This window comes from Kryptolebias marmoratus, linkage group LG8 (assembly GCF_001649575.2).
Source record: "Kryptolebias marmoratus isolate JLee-2015 linkage group LG8, ASM164957v2, whole genome shotgun sequence".
Taxonomy (NCBI): Eukaryota; Metazoa; Chordata; class Actinopteri; order Cyprinodontiformes; family Rivulidae; genus Kryptolebias; species Kryptolebias marmoratus.
The window spans coordinates 5,203,690-5,217,406 of record NC_051437.1 but is presented as its reverse complement, the minus strand read 5'-3'; the positions used below and the strand labels follow the sequence as shown (position 1 = coordinate 5,217,406).

At 39.0% G+C, this 13,717-nt stretch overlaps 1 protein-coding gene across 2 annotated transcripts in view; it reads left to right on the top strand.

Moving 5' to 3' along the window:
- Positions 1–13,717, top strand: part of mical1 (microtubule associated monooxygenase, calponin and LIM domain containing 1) — a 34,279-nt gene extending 20,562 nt beyond the window's left edge. For both annotated transcript variants that reach the window (XM_017419262.3, XM_017419263.3), the window contains exons 18-25: positions 2,563–2,630; positions 2,862–3,618; positions 3,741–3,856; positions 4,981–5,094; positions 7,579–7,672; positions 8,132–8,225; positions 10,091–10,164; positions 12,548–13,717. In XM_017419262.3, the coding sequence (XP_017274751.1) occupies positions 2,563–2,630; positions 2,862–3,618; positions 3,741–3,856; positions 4,981–5,094; positions 7,579–7,672; positions 8,132–8,225; positions 10,091–10,164; positions 12,548–12,741 (1,511 nt within the window). In that variant the 3' untranslated portion in view covers positions 12,742–13,717. The remainder of the gene's footprint in view (positions 1–2,562; positions 2,631–2,861; positions 3,619–3,740; positions 3,857–4,980; positions 5,095–7,578; positions 7,673–8,131; positions 8,226–10,090; positions 10,165–12,547) is intronic.

The following is a 13,717-nucleotide window of genomic DNA, read 5'->3' as shown; positions in this document are numbered from 1 at the left end:
GCATGGTACCGTCATAGGATGCCACCTGTGCAATAAATCCAGTTGTGAAATTTCCTCGGTACTAAATATTCAACAGTCAGCTGTTACTGTGACTATAACAAAGTGGAAGTGATTGGGAACAACATCAACTTGGCCACAAAGTGGTCGGCCATGTAAAATCACGAAGCAGGCTCAACATATGTTGTTAGTGCACAGAGGTCACCAATGTTCTGCCGAGTCAACAGCTGCAGACCTCCAAACTTCATGTGTCCTTCAGATCAGCTCCAGAACAGAGCAGAGAGCTTCATGGAATGGGTTTCCATGGCTGAGCAGCTGCATCCAAGCCTTCCATCACCAAGTGTAATACAAAACGTCAGATGCAGTGGTGTGAAGCACGCCACCACTGGACTCTAGAGCAGTGGAGGCGCGTTCTCTGGAGTGACGAATCACACTTCTCGGGGTTTTGTGGTTGCCAAGAGAATGGTTCTTGTCTGACTGCATTGTGCCAAATGTAAAGTTTGGTGAAGGGAGAATTATGGTGTGGGGTTTTTTTTTTTAGGAGTTGGGCTCGGCTGCTTAGTTCCAGTGAAAGGAACTCTTAATGCTTCAGCAGACCCAGAGATTTTGGACAATTTCATGCTCCAAACTTTGTGGGAACAGTTTGGGGACGACCCCTTCATGTTCCAACATGACTGAGAACCAGAGCACAAAGCAAGGTCCATAAAGACATGGATGAGGGAGTTTGGTGAGGAAGAACCTGACTGACCTGCACAGAGTCCTGACCTCAACCTGACAGAACACCTTTGGGATGAATTAGAGCAGAGACTGTGAGACAGGCCTTCTGTCCAACATCAGTGTCTGACCTCACAGATGAGCTTCTGGAAGAACGGTCCAAACTTCCCATAAACACTCTGGGTGTATTCACACCAGGAAAGTCCTTTGGTCCTCTTGTTTGGTTCGGACCAAAAGTGGACTTTATTTTTTTCGTTGGTGCGGTTTGCATTCACATTGTGCTTTTTTGTAAGCGGACTATAATTTATAAAGAAAGCCACGTGGGTGACGGTCATTGCTCCCATTGGACAGAAAGACGGGGGCAGCGGTTGGAGCACAGAGCACAGACCCGGAAATAAAGATGGAGGTCCTGCGTGCTGTATTTGTTATGTGCACATTCGTTCTGTTGGTACAATTACAGTACCATTTTGTAATTCAAGAGCAGCTCATTCAACGTCGGTTTAATGACGTTTTACTTCTAATTTTGGAACAGCGCCGGTAAATGCGTGCTGCAACTCGAAGAAGACGAGATGCATGCTATACGTAGTTAGTTCAGTTCAAGTCCGGTCTGTATTCACACCAGAAGCGAACCGGACCAGAGTTTGTTTGGAAGTGGACCAAGACCACCTCAAAAAGCGGGTCTCGGTCCGGTTGTTTGATCCACACCGGAGTTCGCATGACTGTATTCACACCTGGACAAAAAGTCCGGACCAACGCTGGAAACGAACTCTGCTTCAATTACCAAATGTTTCAGGTCTGAATACGACCTAAGAAACTTGTGGAAAGCCTTCCCAGAAGAGTTGAAGCTCTTATAGCTGCAAAGAGTGGACCAACATGTGAGATGAGTGAATACTTTTGGCAATATAGTGTATGTTTAATAGAATGAATGTTTGAGACAAAAATGATTTAGAGCCAGCACCTAGTGGCCATTGTTGGTATTGCACCTTACTACCCTGTTTTAATAGCTTTGCATAAAACAGCAGATGGCTCCTTTTTTAAGTTAAATGATATTTTGATTATTCTAAACTTAAATGTTAACAACATTTTAGTTAAATTTGTTTTTCCAGAATTGTGGCTTCCAAAGCACAGATTATGATTTTCATATTTGATGAATTATTTTTTTATATTGATTTATTAGCTGACCTATAATTTCACCAATAAATGTTAGCGCATTATTCTAAGATTTCCTTCAACTTCTGGGTTTACGTTAGATGCTTATTAATAGTATACAGTCTTTAGTTTGGATGCTTGCTGTCTGTGCATAGAAGAATGACAGCAGATCAAGAATAAGGCTGATGTCTCACAAGCACCCCCCTCAATGAGGCAGAGGTACTACTTGCCTCACCTCATGCTTTTTCAGTGCTGTTTTATTCCTGATCACGATTAAATGTGTAATAAATATGCATGACATGCATTATAATACGTGTGAAATCAAAAGGCACATTTACGTGCGCTCACTCAGCTTCATTTGTGTTAGATTGTGCACTCTGAGGGAACGTTTGGTAAGCCGCTGCCCTATTTTATGGATCTTTAAGAAATCTCCTTAGTTTGAAGAGGAAATAGACAATTCTGTGGTTTCAATTGTTAAAGTGAATAAATTGACTGGAATCATTCAAAAATAACATTTACAACACAAACCAAATATAAAACAACTAATAACATTGACTTAATTTGTCTAATATTTGTTATTTATTTTCACGACCGCTCCCTGGACTGCATGTCCCTGTTTCCTGCAGCACTTTTACAGTCCTGTATTACTGTTACTTTTCCTGAATTGAAAGATATGAATAACTCTTCCAACGCTGCCAACAGGGAGGTTTTACTGTGAGCTGCACTCTGAAGAACTGTTGCTTCAAAATGGAGTGGAAACATCTTGTGAGGTGGGTCATTGAACACAACCAGTGTAAGTTACCCGTTTCATTGCTGCTGATAACCTAATTTAGAATTTTTGTATTCAAAATGCTCTTCTACACAACCTTCTATTATATTGTCCTTCAGATGGATACATTTTCAGTAGAAAGCTGGTTCAGAAATGTCTAATGAGAGCTTAGATTTTAAAATCGATGTATTGACTGGTTTGTATGAAACATTTAATGTGTTGGGTTTTGTAGGAGGGCAAAGAAAATCACACAGACACAGATGAAGAGAACGGGCCTTCTAGTGAAGAGGATACACCATCTCCATCGGATGATGAGTATTACTTCACTTCTGCTGCAACTCAGCATATAGCTGAAACTGAAAAAGAGTCCCAAGAGCCACAAAAGTCTAAAGCCTCATCAGACCCTGCATCTAAAACTGATGTAACTGTGTCCAGTAAGGAGGAGACGGAGGAGACAATCGTTTGTCCAGCCCCAAAGCCACGCTTTTCTCGTCAGAGAACGCCCAGCCTTGAGCCCTCTGCCCCAGTTGCGAAACCTAGAACAATCATGATAAATGTAGGGAACTCTTCATCTCCAGTTCTTGCAATGAAGGTCTCTAAACCAGAAGTAGACTCGCGTCCTAAACAGTCCCTCCGAAAGCTTCAGTTGAGCGTAGAGGAGAAAAGCGAGCTGGGAAATCTTCAAAGTTTCAGTGCAGACTCGGACTCTGAGACCCCCGGTGGATCCTCCTCCTGCTCCTCTTCCTCTGCAAATGCAGGAGGAGCCCCAAAACAAGACGGCCTGGATGGGCAAGAAGAGGAGGGCTACTGGAGTGGGAGCACTGCTAGTCTTAACCGAGACCAAAGGAATCGACACTGCTTCAGGAAAAAAGAGATGCCAAGCGGGCAGAGCAAAGTGCGATCAAAGTTTTCCCCCTGGAACCTCTCGTCTCCGAGGATCAACAGAGACACCCGGCTCAGTGTCCACGTCAGTCATCCAGGGAGAGTGGGTAGGTTGACACCTTATCTCCTCTGTAATGAAGAAAAGCACCTCAGGGGAAAATCTGCTCTTGTATTTTAAGGTCTTGATGAGTCTTGGGTCCTTTAACACTTGCTCATCATTTTTAAACAGAAACAACATTCAGACATGTCCACAGTGCCTCAGAGGATGGTGTTGATGAGGATGAAGATGATGATGAGGATGACTTGATGTTGGAATCTGAGGATTTAGATTCATTTGATAAGAAGGTAAGATGGAGCAGATGCTTTTTTGTACATGATAGATTAGGGGTGGAACAGTTCATAAATCTTAACAGAATAAGTCTTCTTGGCACCAAAACTCAATATCACTGCATCTTTAAGGCCTTTTGTAAATTTTCAGCATACAAAGTCTGAACTGCCTGAAATTTAACAGCTATGTTTATCCAAATGTTTACTTTGCTGTGGTTCTTACAGAAATTGTGTGAAAGAATAGGAGGAACATGGCTCTGAAAGCTCTGATCCCTTCCACGTGTTTTATTTAAGAGGACATATGGTCCTTCCTTTTATAAACTTATTATTAGATAAATTATTATGTAAAATTATTGTAACTGTGGCTGATTTGATTCACCGATGAAGATATCCTAAGGCTGTTCAGTTCTGGAAAAAAATCATAATAATGTTTGTTTTTGGCCAATATTGTAATCACAATTATTGAACACAAATAATCTACAAATAATCTTTTCTAGTATTTAACTGCTTTAACAAAATAGGAGTAGCTTTATTTCTTACAGCAGAAAGTCTTATTCCACTCATAAAGCTGTGAGGTCTTTAATAAACTCACATCTTGTTCCTCCTGATGTTTTCATACAGAAGAGTTTGCTGAAGTTGGGCTCCCTCCCTCCCATGTTTGTTGGTCATGCAGTCACATTTTCTGCAGTACCAGTCAGTCATGTACCAAATAAAGTTCCTGAGAAATTTTTCCAAATCCGAGACCTTGTTATGCTCCTAACTTTGTTTATTGTTAAATTTAGTAATCCCTGGAGGCTTAGGTAGATATTTTTGATTCAACTTTCTGTAACCTTCTCCTCTCTCCATCCTCACATGACTGCAGGAGACTGCAGGCAGTCTCTCATTCATTGTGAACGTCATTTAAAAAGTGGAAAACCACATAGATAAAGAAAAATCCACATTCTGTGAAATTCTGCATTTTTATATTAAATTTTGCTTTAAACGTTTGTTATTGCATCCCCGTTTTTCTCATTACAAAAATCATAGAGCACTAATTACTGCAGTGAAGTGTTTAAACAGGTGAAACAAACACAGATCGTAGATAACAGATACTACTATACAACTTTAATGGTACATCCTCAGTAATTTCTCTTTTCCTGTAGTTTCAAACTGTACCATCAGACCCAGTTGAGGCTGCCAAGCTTGAGTTAAAGAAGATGAGGACGCTGGAGCGGCGAGCCAAGATGAGTGAAATACAGCGATTCCGTAAAGCTCAAGTGAGTACAAGTCATATGTCATCTACGGGCTTTTGTTCAACTTACCTCATATTGCATTTGTCACTTAAATAAGTTTATTGAAATGTATTAATTTAATTCCAAAATGAGCTTACCTCTGTCAAACCTGAAATATGTTAATCTGTGAAACATACTGTCATTAAGGTAGCTAAATGTACTGTTTTTGTAGAGCTACCAAAGTTCTGTAAAGGTTTTTTGTTTTCTGCAAATTTATTAAAATGGTAATCATCAACGATCTGGCGACAACTCTAGCTGTTGTAGTGATGAAAAGAATAATTGAAAACTCCTACAAAGGTTCTTCTGCAGCCACTTTTTTCAAAATGCAAAAGAATAGCCATTAAATTATCCCCACACAAAAAGGCAAAATGAAGTTGCGCTTCTTTTTAATACAGTATTTATATTTGACCTCTTCAGGGGGCCATTAGTGCCACTGAAATAGGGATAGACTGGAATGGCCACTGATGGCACTAAGTGAGATTTGTGGCCACCATCTTGCTAGGTGCTACGTGCGTCACTGTACTGTTTACATGTGAAAACCACACATTGCTAACTTCAGTAATCAGCCAAAAAAATACATGGAAATTGTCTTATTTTACTTAAATAAACATAAAATCATTCATAATGTGAAAAGGAGACAGAATTTTGCAATGAGCATTCCACCAGTCCTGGTGAAACTTCAGCGTTGGCAGAATGCCGACCTAGCACACGACTACTACTGTGATTTAAAAAAAAAAACAAAAAAAAAAACCAATTACTGTAATCATTCCAACCAGAACTGCTCTTTAAGTAATTGAAGTCTTTACATGTCTACAAACTCTAACCAGAGCTCTGCTACCAGTGTCTACATTTAATCTCACGTAGACTAAAAACCTTAACTTATATAGTCTTCTCCCTTATAGTTCTGAAAATATTTAGACCTTAAATACCAGGCTGTATTTAGACTTGGAGAGTCTTTGGCTGGCCTATACACTAATTCACTGTTATTTAATACATATTTAACCATAAAATAGGTAAAATAGCTTGTTATACTAACGCGTAATACTGTAAGACAATATGTTTCTAATATGATGATATATTTTCAGTTAACTGGTAAATGCCTGTTCTCATTACCTTTTAAAATTACATACATTGAAATTTTTAAACGTAACAACCCTCATAATGTGAATGTTCACAAGTCAAAATGTGATTAAAGTGAAAAAAACTCCTAAAACTTGACACAGAAAGGGTGCTTTTTCTTTTATGTAAGTTTGGCAAAAGGGTGATATTTTAAAAATTACAGCACAGGTGGTCCTTTGTGCAGTACAAAATAACTTAAAATTGCCTTTTTTATTTGCCAGACTGACAGATTTCTGCCTTAAAATGACTCCATTTTATTTAAAGAAATTATATTTTAAAGCTCATGTAATCATTGAAAACAATTTATTTTTCATATTTGATCATTTATGAAGTTACATTTATCACAGTAGTTATATCACAACATGGTTTCAGATAGAAGCAAGCTTGGCAGATCCAAAAGCCAAAACCTTGTTTATATAATTATAACCCTGTGTAGAACTGAAATTTTCAGATATTTCTAATAAACTACAAACACTTGAACCTGACACTCTCACAGAGAGAACATTCAGGGTTTAAAAGATAACATAGCAAAGTTGTGTCTCTCAACTTTGCTATATAAATATACGTTTTTCAGTGTGAATGGTTTTTTTAAGCAGCAAAAATGGCGAGTTTCACTGAGAGAGACACTCAGACAGGAGTGAGCTCCTGCGGTGGCTGATCCTGCTGCGTCCCTCTCTCTGTTTGGTCACGCGCACAAGTCAGACATATCTTAACACTAAATATGACACTCCAGATGCATTAGCCTTTAATACAAAGTTAAATTTTAGATTCCAGGATGCCAAGGAAATGCTGTTCTCCAAAATTACTTGTGTTTTTGGAAAGTGTAAATTTATCACAATTTAGTATCTCAATTGTGGGTCAATGTAGCACAGATATTCTTTGATTTCTGAACTTATTTTTGACAGCATAAATATGTACGTACAAAGGACACAAGAGACAAACTAAAAGTGTCACATTTTCAATGATTTGTGGGCTAATGAAACAATACCATATTTCAGTTGCAGGGAGGGATAATTACAACAACTGATGACAAAACATTAGGCTCCTTAGCGAAGTTTAGGTTTATAGTTTAATTTTACCCAGATGTTTTTGGACTGCTTACATTCTGGCAGTAACTGTACACTTACCATACCACCTACTAAAATGGCGGCCCAAATTCTCACCATGTGCTGTGGTTGGCCGTTCTAGTATATCTGTCAGTGATTAGTGCTTTTTCTTCTTCAAAGTGATATTTTCCCTTGATTTCCCCATTAAGAGGAAATCACTGCCAACATTTTCACTAATAGCTAATTATGATGTTCAACTAAAAAGAAAAACAGTTTTTATTGAAATGTGTTTCTTATTTTTCAGTCAATCCAAAGAAGACTGGAGGAGATTGAGGTGTCGTATAAAGAGCTGGAGGACAAAGGTGTGGTGTTAGAGAGATGTCTGCGAGGAGAATCTAGTAAGAATCAAAACTTTACTTCTTTTTTCCTTTGTAAAGCAATTAAAGTTGTCTTGCAAAGGCATGTTCTGGAGTACTTTATGTCTGTCTTTTTCCTGTAAAAACAGAAGCCTGCAAAGAAGACGTTTGCTTTAAAGACCTGTCACTGATAGGACTTGAGACTTGTGAAAAAGATAAATATCTCATTTTTAAAACTGATTTGATGGTGGTTTAAAAGTTGTTTTCTTTATTTTATTGATATTTATGTGATGCCATTAACTCCATTTCAAATCCCTTCTCCACTTTTCTGTCAACCCTTTCTGAATTTTAGAGTTGTTAATAATATAAAAACAAAAAGTAGCAAAACATTTTTGTTGTTGTCTACAGTAAATTGGTTTACTCTATCAAGAACTTCTGAATAAATGTCTTTGTTTTTTAAAGCCATTATTTTGTAGAAACGCTCTCATTTTTCTCATCCAGGCAACAGTGGCACCCCTGATACGATTGAACAGTGGATCCAGTTGGTACACGAGAAGAACGCGTTGGTTTCCGAGGAATCAGACCTTATGGTGGCGTAAGTCAGAATCTCAAGCGGATCCACTTTAAAGATCTATAAAGTCTTATCAGAAACACTCTGCCCCAGAGTTACTAAGACTGTGCAACGCCAGTTTTTGATCCACTTTTTGCACATCATTTGCACCTGGTGTTTGCTCGGTTTCTGTGTCAGATTCACAAAGCAAACGGCGCATTATATCCTGGAGCAAACCCGCTCATGAAGTTCAGCGAGCGTAAGCAATTTGCATTCTTTTTGCTTACGTTTTCATATTTCTAAAGGTTATTTTGACTTTTCAGAGTCACATAAAGTTTCAGTCAACACTTCCACACAGTTTAAAAGCCATATAATCTGCATAAAATGTAAAAATACTGAACAACAAACTATGTGCTGCTCCTCTGGATGGATTCATTTGAACTCCCACACCAGGACAAAACCAAAAGGCAAACAAGTTAATTTAGAAAAAAACAAATTCATGACACATTTTCTACCGCTTTTGCTCACAGCATCTTTCTGTCTCAGTCCCAATCAGATCTGTTAGTTCATCAGATGGAGGTTCTGAGCTGCTCTGGACATGATTATTATTATTATTATTATTATTATCTTAACTCTCCTGTCCTTGTACAGATGTTTGCTTCCTGTACTCCAACCAGACATGTTTATTAAACAGACTGCGACAGTACACGTCGTTTGGTATTTACAAATATGACGGTGCACAATAATGAGTGAATGAAGGGAACATGTCCCTACGCTGCCTGGCCAAGGCGTACTTCCTCTGGGCCACCACAGCCATGAGGAGCTTCCTGTGTCTCCACAGTGTTTTTAAGTTCAGAGGTTTCTAAGTTTTGCTGGAACAGCTGTAAAGACAGCTGTATTTTCTAACAACCTCCAGCTGCTTTTCAGCAGAGCAGAAGAAATAAATTGAAGCTCACCGGCTTTTCCACGTGAACATACCCACAACAACTTCTGACCAATCACACAATACTTGGCACAAACCCCTGTGAGAAAAGGTTCAGCCACAGCCTTGTGTCATGGAGAGGCGAACGAAGCTGCTACATGAACAAAAATGACGCAATTTTTGTCACGCAGCCACGTGAATCAGAGCAGTGATAATTATCTGGTCAAATGTTTACTTTAAGTTATACTTGTTAACCTCTGGATGTTTAGCCCTATCTGATGGAATGTTCTCTAATATGTAGAGGTTTTATTATTTGTTGTTTTAATGGAAACGACAGGATTTTATACTTTTTTTTTTTCAGCAATTTATTTGTAGATGCAACATCTGATATTCATCACTGAAAGAGAGGATGAATCATATTTTTCCTTGACAAACCTGCCCTCTTTTTTTTAAAGTGAAAGTACAGATTACTTCTCTCAATTTCTTGTTTTTCCTAAGACACATTTACCACCAGCTCTCAGGAGAATATTTCACACTAAATGAGTCTCTCAAACTTCTCTGGTCTTTGAGAATGAAACACTTTTTGCCTTGCTAGTTAGTTACATAAATATAGATGTATTTTTTTCTGAATAACATTAATAACACCTTTTTAATGTTGGCAAACAGCACCAGTGTAGAGAAACACTGTTTAGTTGGCAGCTCAGTTTATAATACAAACCTGCCTTTGCAAGAGTTTTGAGAAGTATGTGGACAAGCTAAATCATAATTTGAGCCCACAAAATGTGGGCAGTCTGTGTCTGAGCCTCAGTTTTGTGGAGCAGAGGTGAGATAGTAGCAACAAGTTTTGTTTCATTTCAGTTTGTCGTGACTGTTTGCTCTCACAGCAACAGCAGCCAGCCTTCTTCTGTTGTTTTGATGGCCTGCAGTAATAAATGCCAGGATCTACTGTAAACATGAATGACTAAGCTGAAGTTTGTTTTCCATTCAGGTCCCGACAGCTGGAACTTGAAGACAAGCACAGCACCTTAGAGCTGGAGTACAGGAAGTACATGGAGCTGAAAGGTGAGTATTTGTACACAGAAACTCTTACTGTTGACTGTTTTAAATGGAGCCGCCCACTTTATAAACAAGCACCAGTTTTTTTTATTATAGTGACTCAGTAGTTCTGCAAACATTGCATCTGTGCATGTAGTATTGGTCCAAACATTTTGTCAGCTTGTCAGTGAAAATCAACAAATGTCACTATTTGTTTTGTCATATTCACTGGTTGTAAAGATGGCTTGTTTGAAGTTGTGAGTGATGTTAGTTAAGCTAACCATCACCTTCATGTCCGTTTTGTGTGCGTCTTTTGATGTAAGATCTATTGACACACCTGTGACAAGTTGTATGTTATCTTATAACATGTTATGTGTTGGCTCCATTAGGCTCTGTCTTTATTCCTCTAATTTTTATTTACTTTTTAGAATCTTGTTCATGTGAGCTACTACAAAACCAAATTTTACCTCAATACCTGTAAAATATATTGACTTGTATCCATTTTTGGCTGATAATGATTAGCTGTGGCAGACATCTTGAATTAGGGTTACTCCAGAAGCTAGTCAGTTGTAGATGTATGCCCCTTTTTCACGGGCTCTAAAGGTCCCGGCTCCACTCTACTCGGCTTGCTTTGCGCGCGTTTCCACCGGCATTTTTTCGAGGCCGGTCCTTGCTTTTTCGGTCCCTGCTTTGGAGTAGGGCCAGCAGCCCTGCTTTCGTTGGTGACGTAAGCTTAGCTCCTGTTCACTCATTGGTCGTGGGTGTGGTCAGATTGAAGCGTAAGAAGAGCGAAGAATACAACTGTACTGTATTAAAGGTTTTATAGTAATAGGAATATAAACAACACCGTTAGGTTACCCTGCAATGTTTAGACCCCAGCTGAAGACGCTGTAAAGCCTGAAATCTCCGGCGGTTAACAGCTGTCCTACTCCGCACAACAATCGCAGCATCCAGAGCATTTCTTCCACTGCACCTCTCTTCCTGAAGTCTCAGGAGAATCCCCATACGTTTAAAAAACAGCAACAACACAGGGCCAACGTTGTCCATAGCGCTTCCGAAGTCTGGAGGTGTGGCTTTGGAAATGTGACTGAATTATAGCCATTTTTGTGTATTTTAGGGTTGGTTAGCTGTGGCAGCCACCTTGAATTCCATTTACTCTGAAAGTTAATCAGGTCTAGATGTTCACCCAATGTTCTGAGAGTTTCATTTAAATCCATCTATTGGTACATCAAATATTTTACCAACAGACGTACAAATAAACACGCAGTGAACAACGCAAACATGTAAAAACTTTCTCACTGTTGCTCTTTTGGCGGAGGGCGATAACACTGCCAGAGTTGTAATTTAGAGTTGGTAGGCACTTCAGGCAACCAGAAATTTGCTCTTGAGTACAAAGGGAAAAAAGTCAGGGTGTCCCGATGCAATTTTTTTTTTTCTTCAGACCGAGCACGAATACAAGTACTTCAGATTGGGTACTTGCCAATACTGAGTACCAATACCGAGTAGTTAATGAGTTAGTACTTAAACTGTACACAATAACTTTAAAAACACATTTTCTTAAATTAGAACACAACAGACAGTCTGTTTTCTTAACATTATTTGTTTTTATCTTTAAATATATCTAAACTACAACCTTTTTTTTCCCTTTATTACTTCTGCAGTGGAAGAAGAAATGATGCCACTGAGAAAGCCTAGTTTATCAACCAGGCTCAATATCCAACCAGATAAACACAGGGTGTAGGGAAAACTCCACAGGAGTTGTCTCCATTCAGAAAATTTGTTAGGTTTTTCTTTTTTATACTTTTTTGTGAAACTGAAACAAAACAAACTGTTCACTGAATAATAAAACGTAGAAACGTAGATTACATCAATAATTAGCACCAATATCGGCATCACCATGTAAACAAAACACACACTCCAAAACAACCAGGGGATAATTAAAAATGTAAGTAGGAACGACGATACTCACAGACGATGCTTTGACCTGAGTAGGCGGTTAAATTCGGACACCGTGGTGCTACAACTCTCAATGAATGTCAGCAATATCCAAACAAACACTTAGCAGCACTAACAAAACAACTTGCGTGACCAAAAAAAAAGAGAGGATGTCATACATGTGAACATAACTTCCACAAGATGGTGCTATAGCACAAAATCTGGACTATGACTAACACAGTATTCAACGAGCAGGACAGTCACCAAATAAAAAAGTGGTATTGGTCCGGAGTATTGGGGTGTAGTCTCGTACTCATAAAAACAATGAGTACGAGTATTTGACGCTAGTATTGGGCCCAATATTGGTATCAGAACACCACTAGAAAAAAGTGCACGTGTATTTGTATTGTTATCATAATTTATTGTGTTTTTTGTTAAATTGGATTTTGTTTGTTTGTTTGTTTGTCTCCAACAGAAAAGACCCCCGAGCAGCAGGCAGAAGAGGATGAGATTTTTCAGCAGATAATCGAGGTGGTGGAAATGAGGGACTCCCTGGTGACATTTTTGGATGAGAAGAGGCTGAAAGAGATCAGCGAGAAGGAAGAGGCTTTTTCCATCATGGAGGCCAAAAGACACTCAAAGACAGGATCTCAGGTTCAGTGGGCCTAACACACACACACACACAGAGGCTGCACAGAGCCGTGTGCTGTGCAGGGGACACTTTCACTTCTGTTCCCTGTCAGAGTTGGAACCTGAAACTTTAATTTGCAAAGCCAAAGAAGATACAACATTGTTGTGGAAGGCAGCGGACCACAAGTGGACCCCTTGAGAGAGTAAAAAGAAAACTGGAGGCTGTGTGAATTTTTTTTTCTTTTTTTTTCTTTTAACAAGTGCATCAGTGTCCTGCCTACCTTGATCCATGATAGTAGGGTCATGGCAGCAGACAGCTGTTAAAGAAGCACCTCAGGGCTGCTGAACTTGGCCTACTTTAGTGGCAGAAACCTGGACTGTGGTGGGGAACACATGGAGGACGATCTCTCTGGAAGTACATGAGTTTAACATACATGTTGGTTTGAATTGTTCTGGATAAGTGCTTCTTCATCAAAGTCCCAGAATATACAGAATATCCTAATTTTATGTTTACTATTTGTTTACTGAATAGAAACATAAAAAATGTTTAAAAAACAAAGTAATACAATGATGAATGAAAAGTCTTTTTTCTTAATATCCAGTTTTAATCTTTAAATGTTGATCAATTTTGTAGCGCTCTCTGCTTTCCCTCCCCTTTTTTTGTTTTTGTTCATAGCACGTGGATTAGTTAATCTCAGGGGTTGATAGTTTAGTCTTGTGGGATCAGAGATATTTTACTGATGGCCCTGAGCAGGCGGCGCCTCTTTTAAGAGGGGATGTATTATACAAACATGGGAATAAAGAACCGACTCTAAACGGATTGGTTCATCTGTTTTTGAATGCTTTCATTGATAATCTGCAGCTGTTGCTGAATAGGCAGCACATGAAAGAAACCGAGACGAAAGACCGATATGGGGAAAGTTAAAAGGAGCCTTTTACCATCTTTATTGTCCCATTGCCATTTTGTGCCACTTGAACTGCTCTTCAGTCTATCAAATAAAGATTACACACTTTG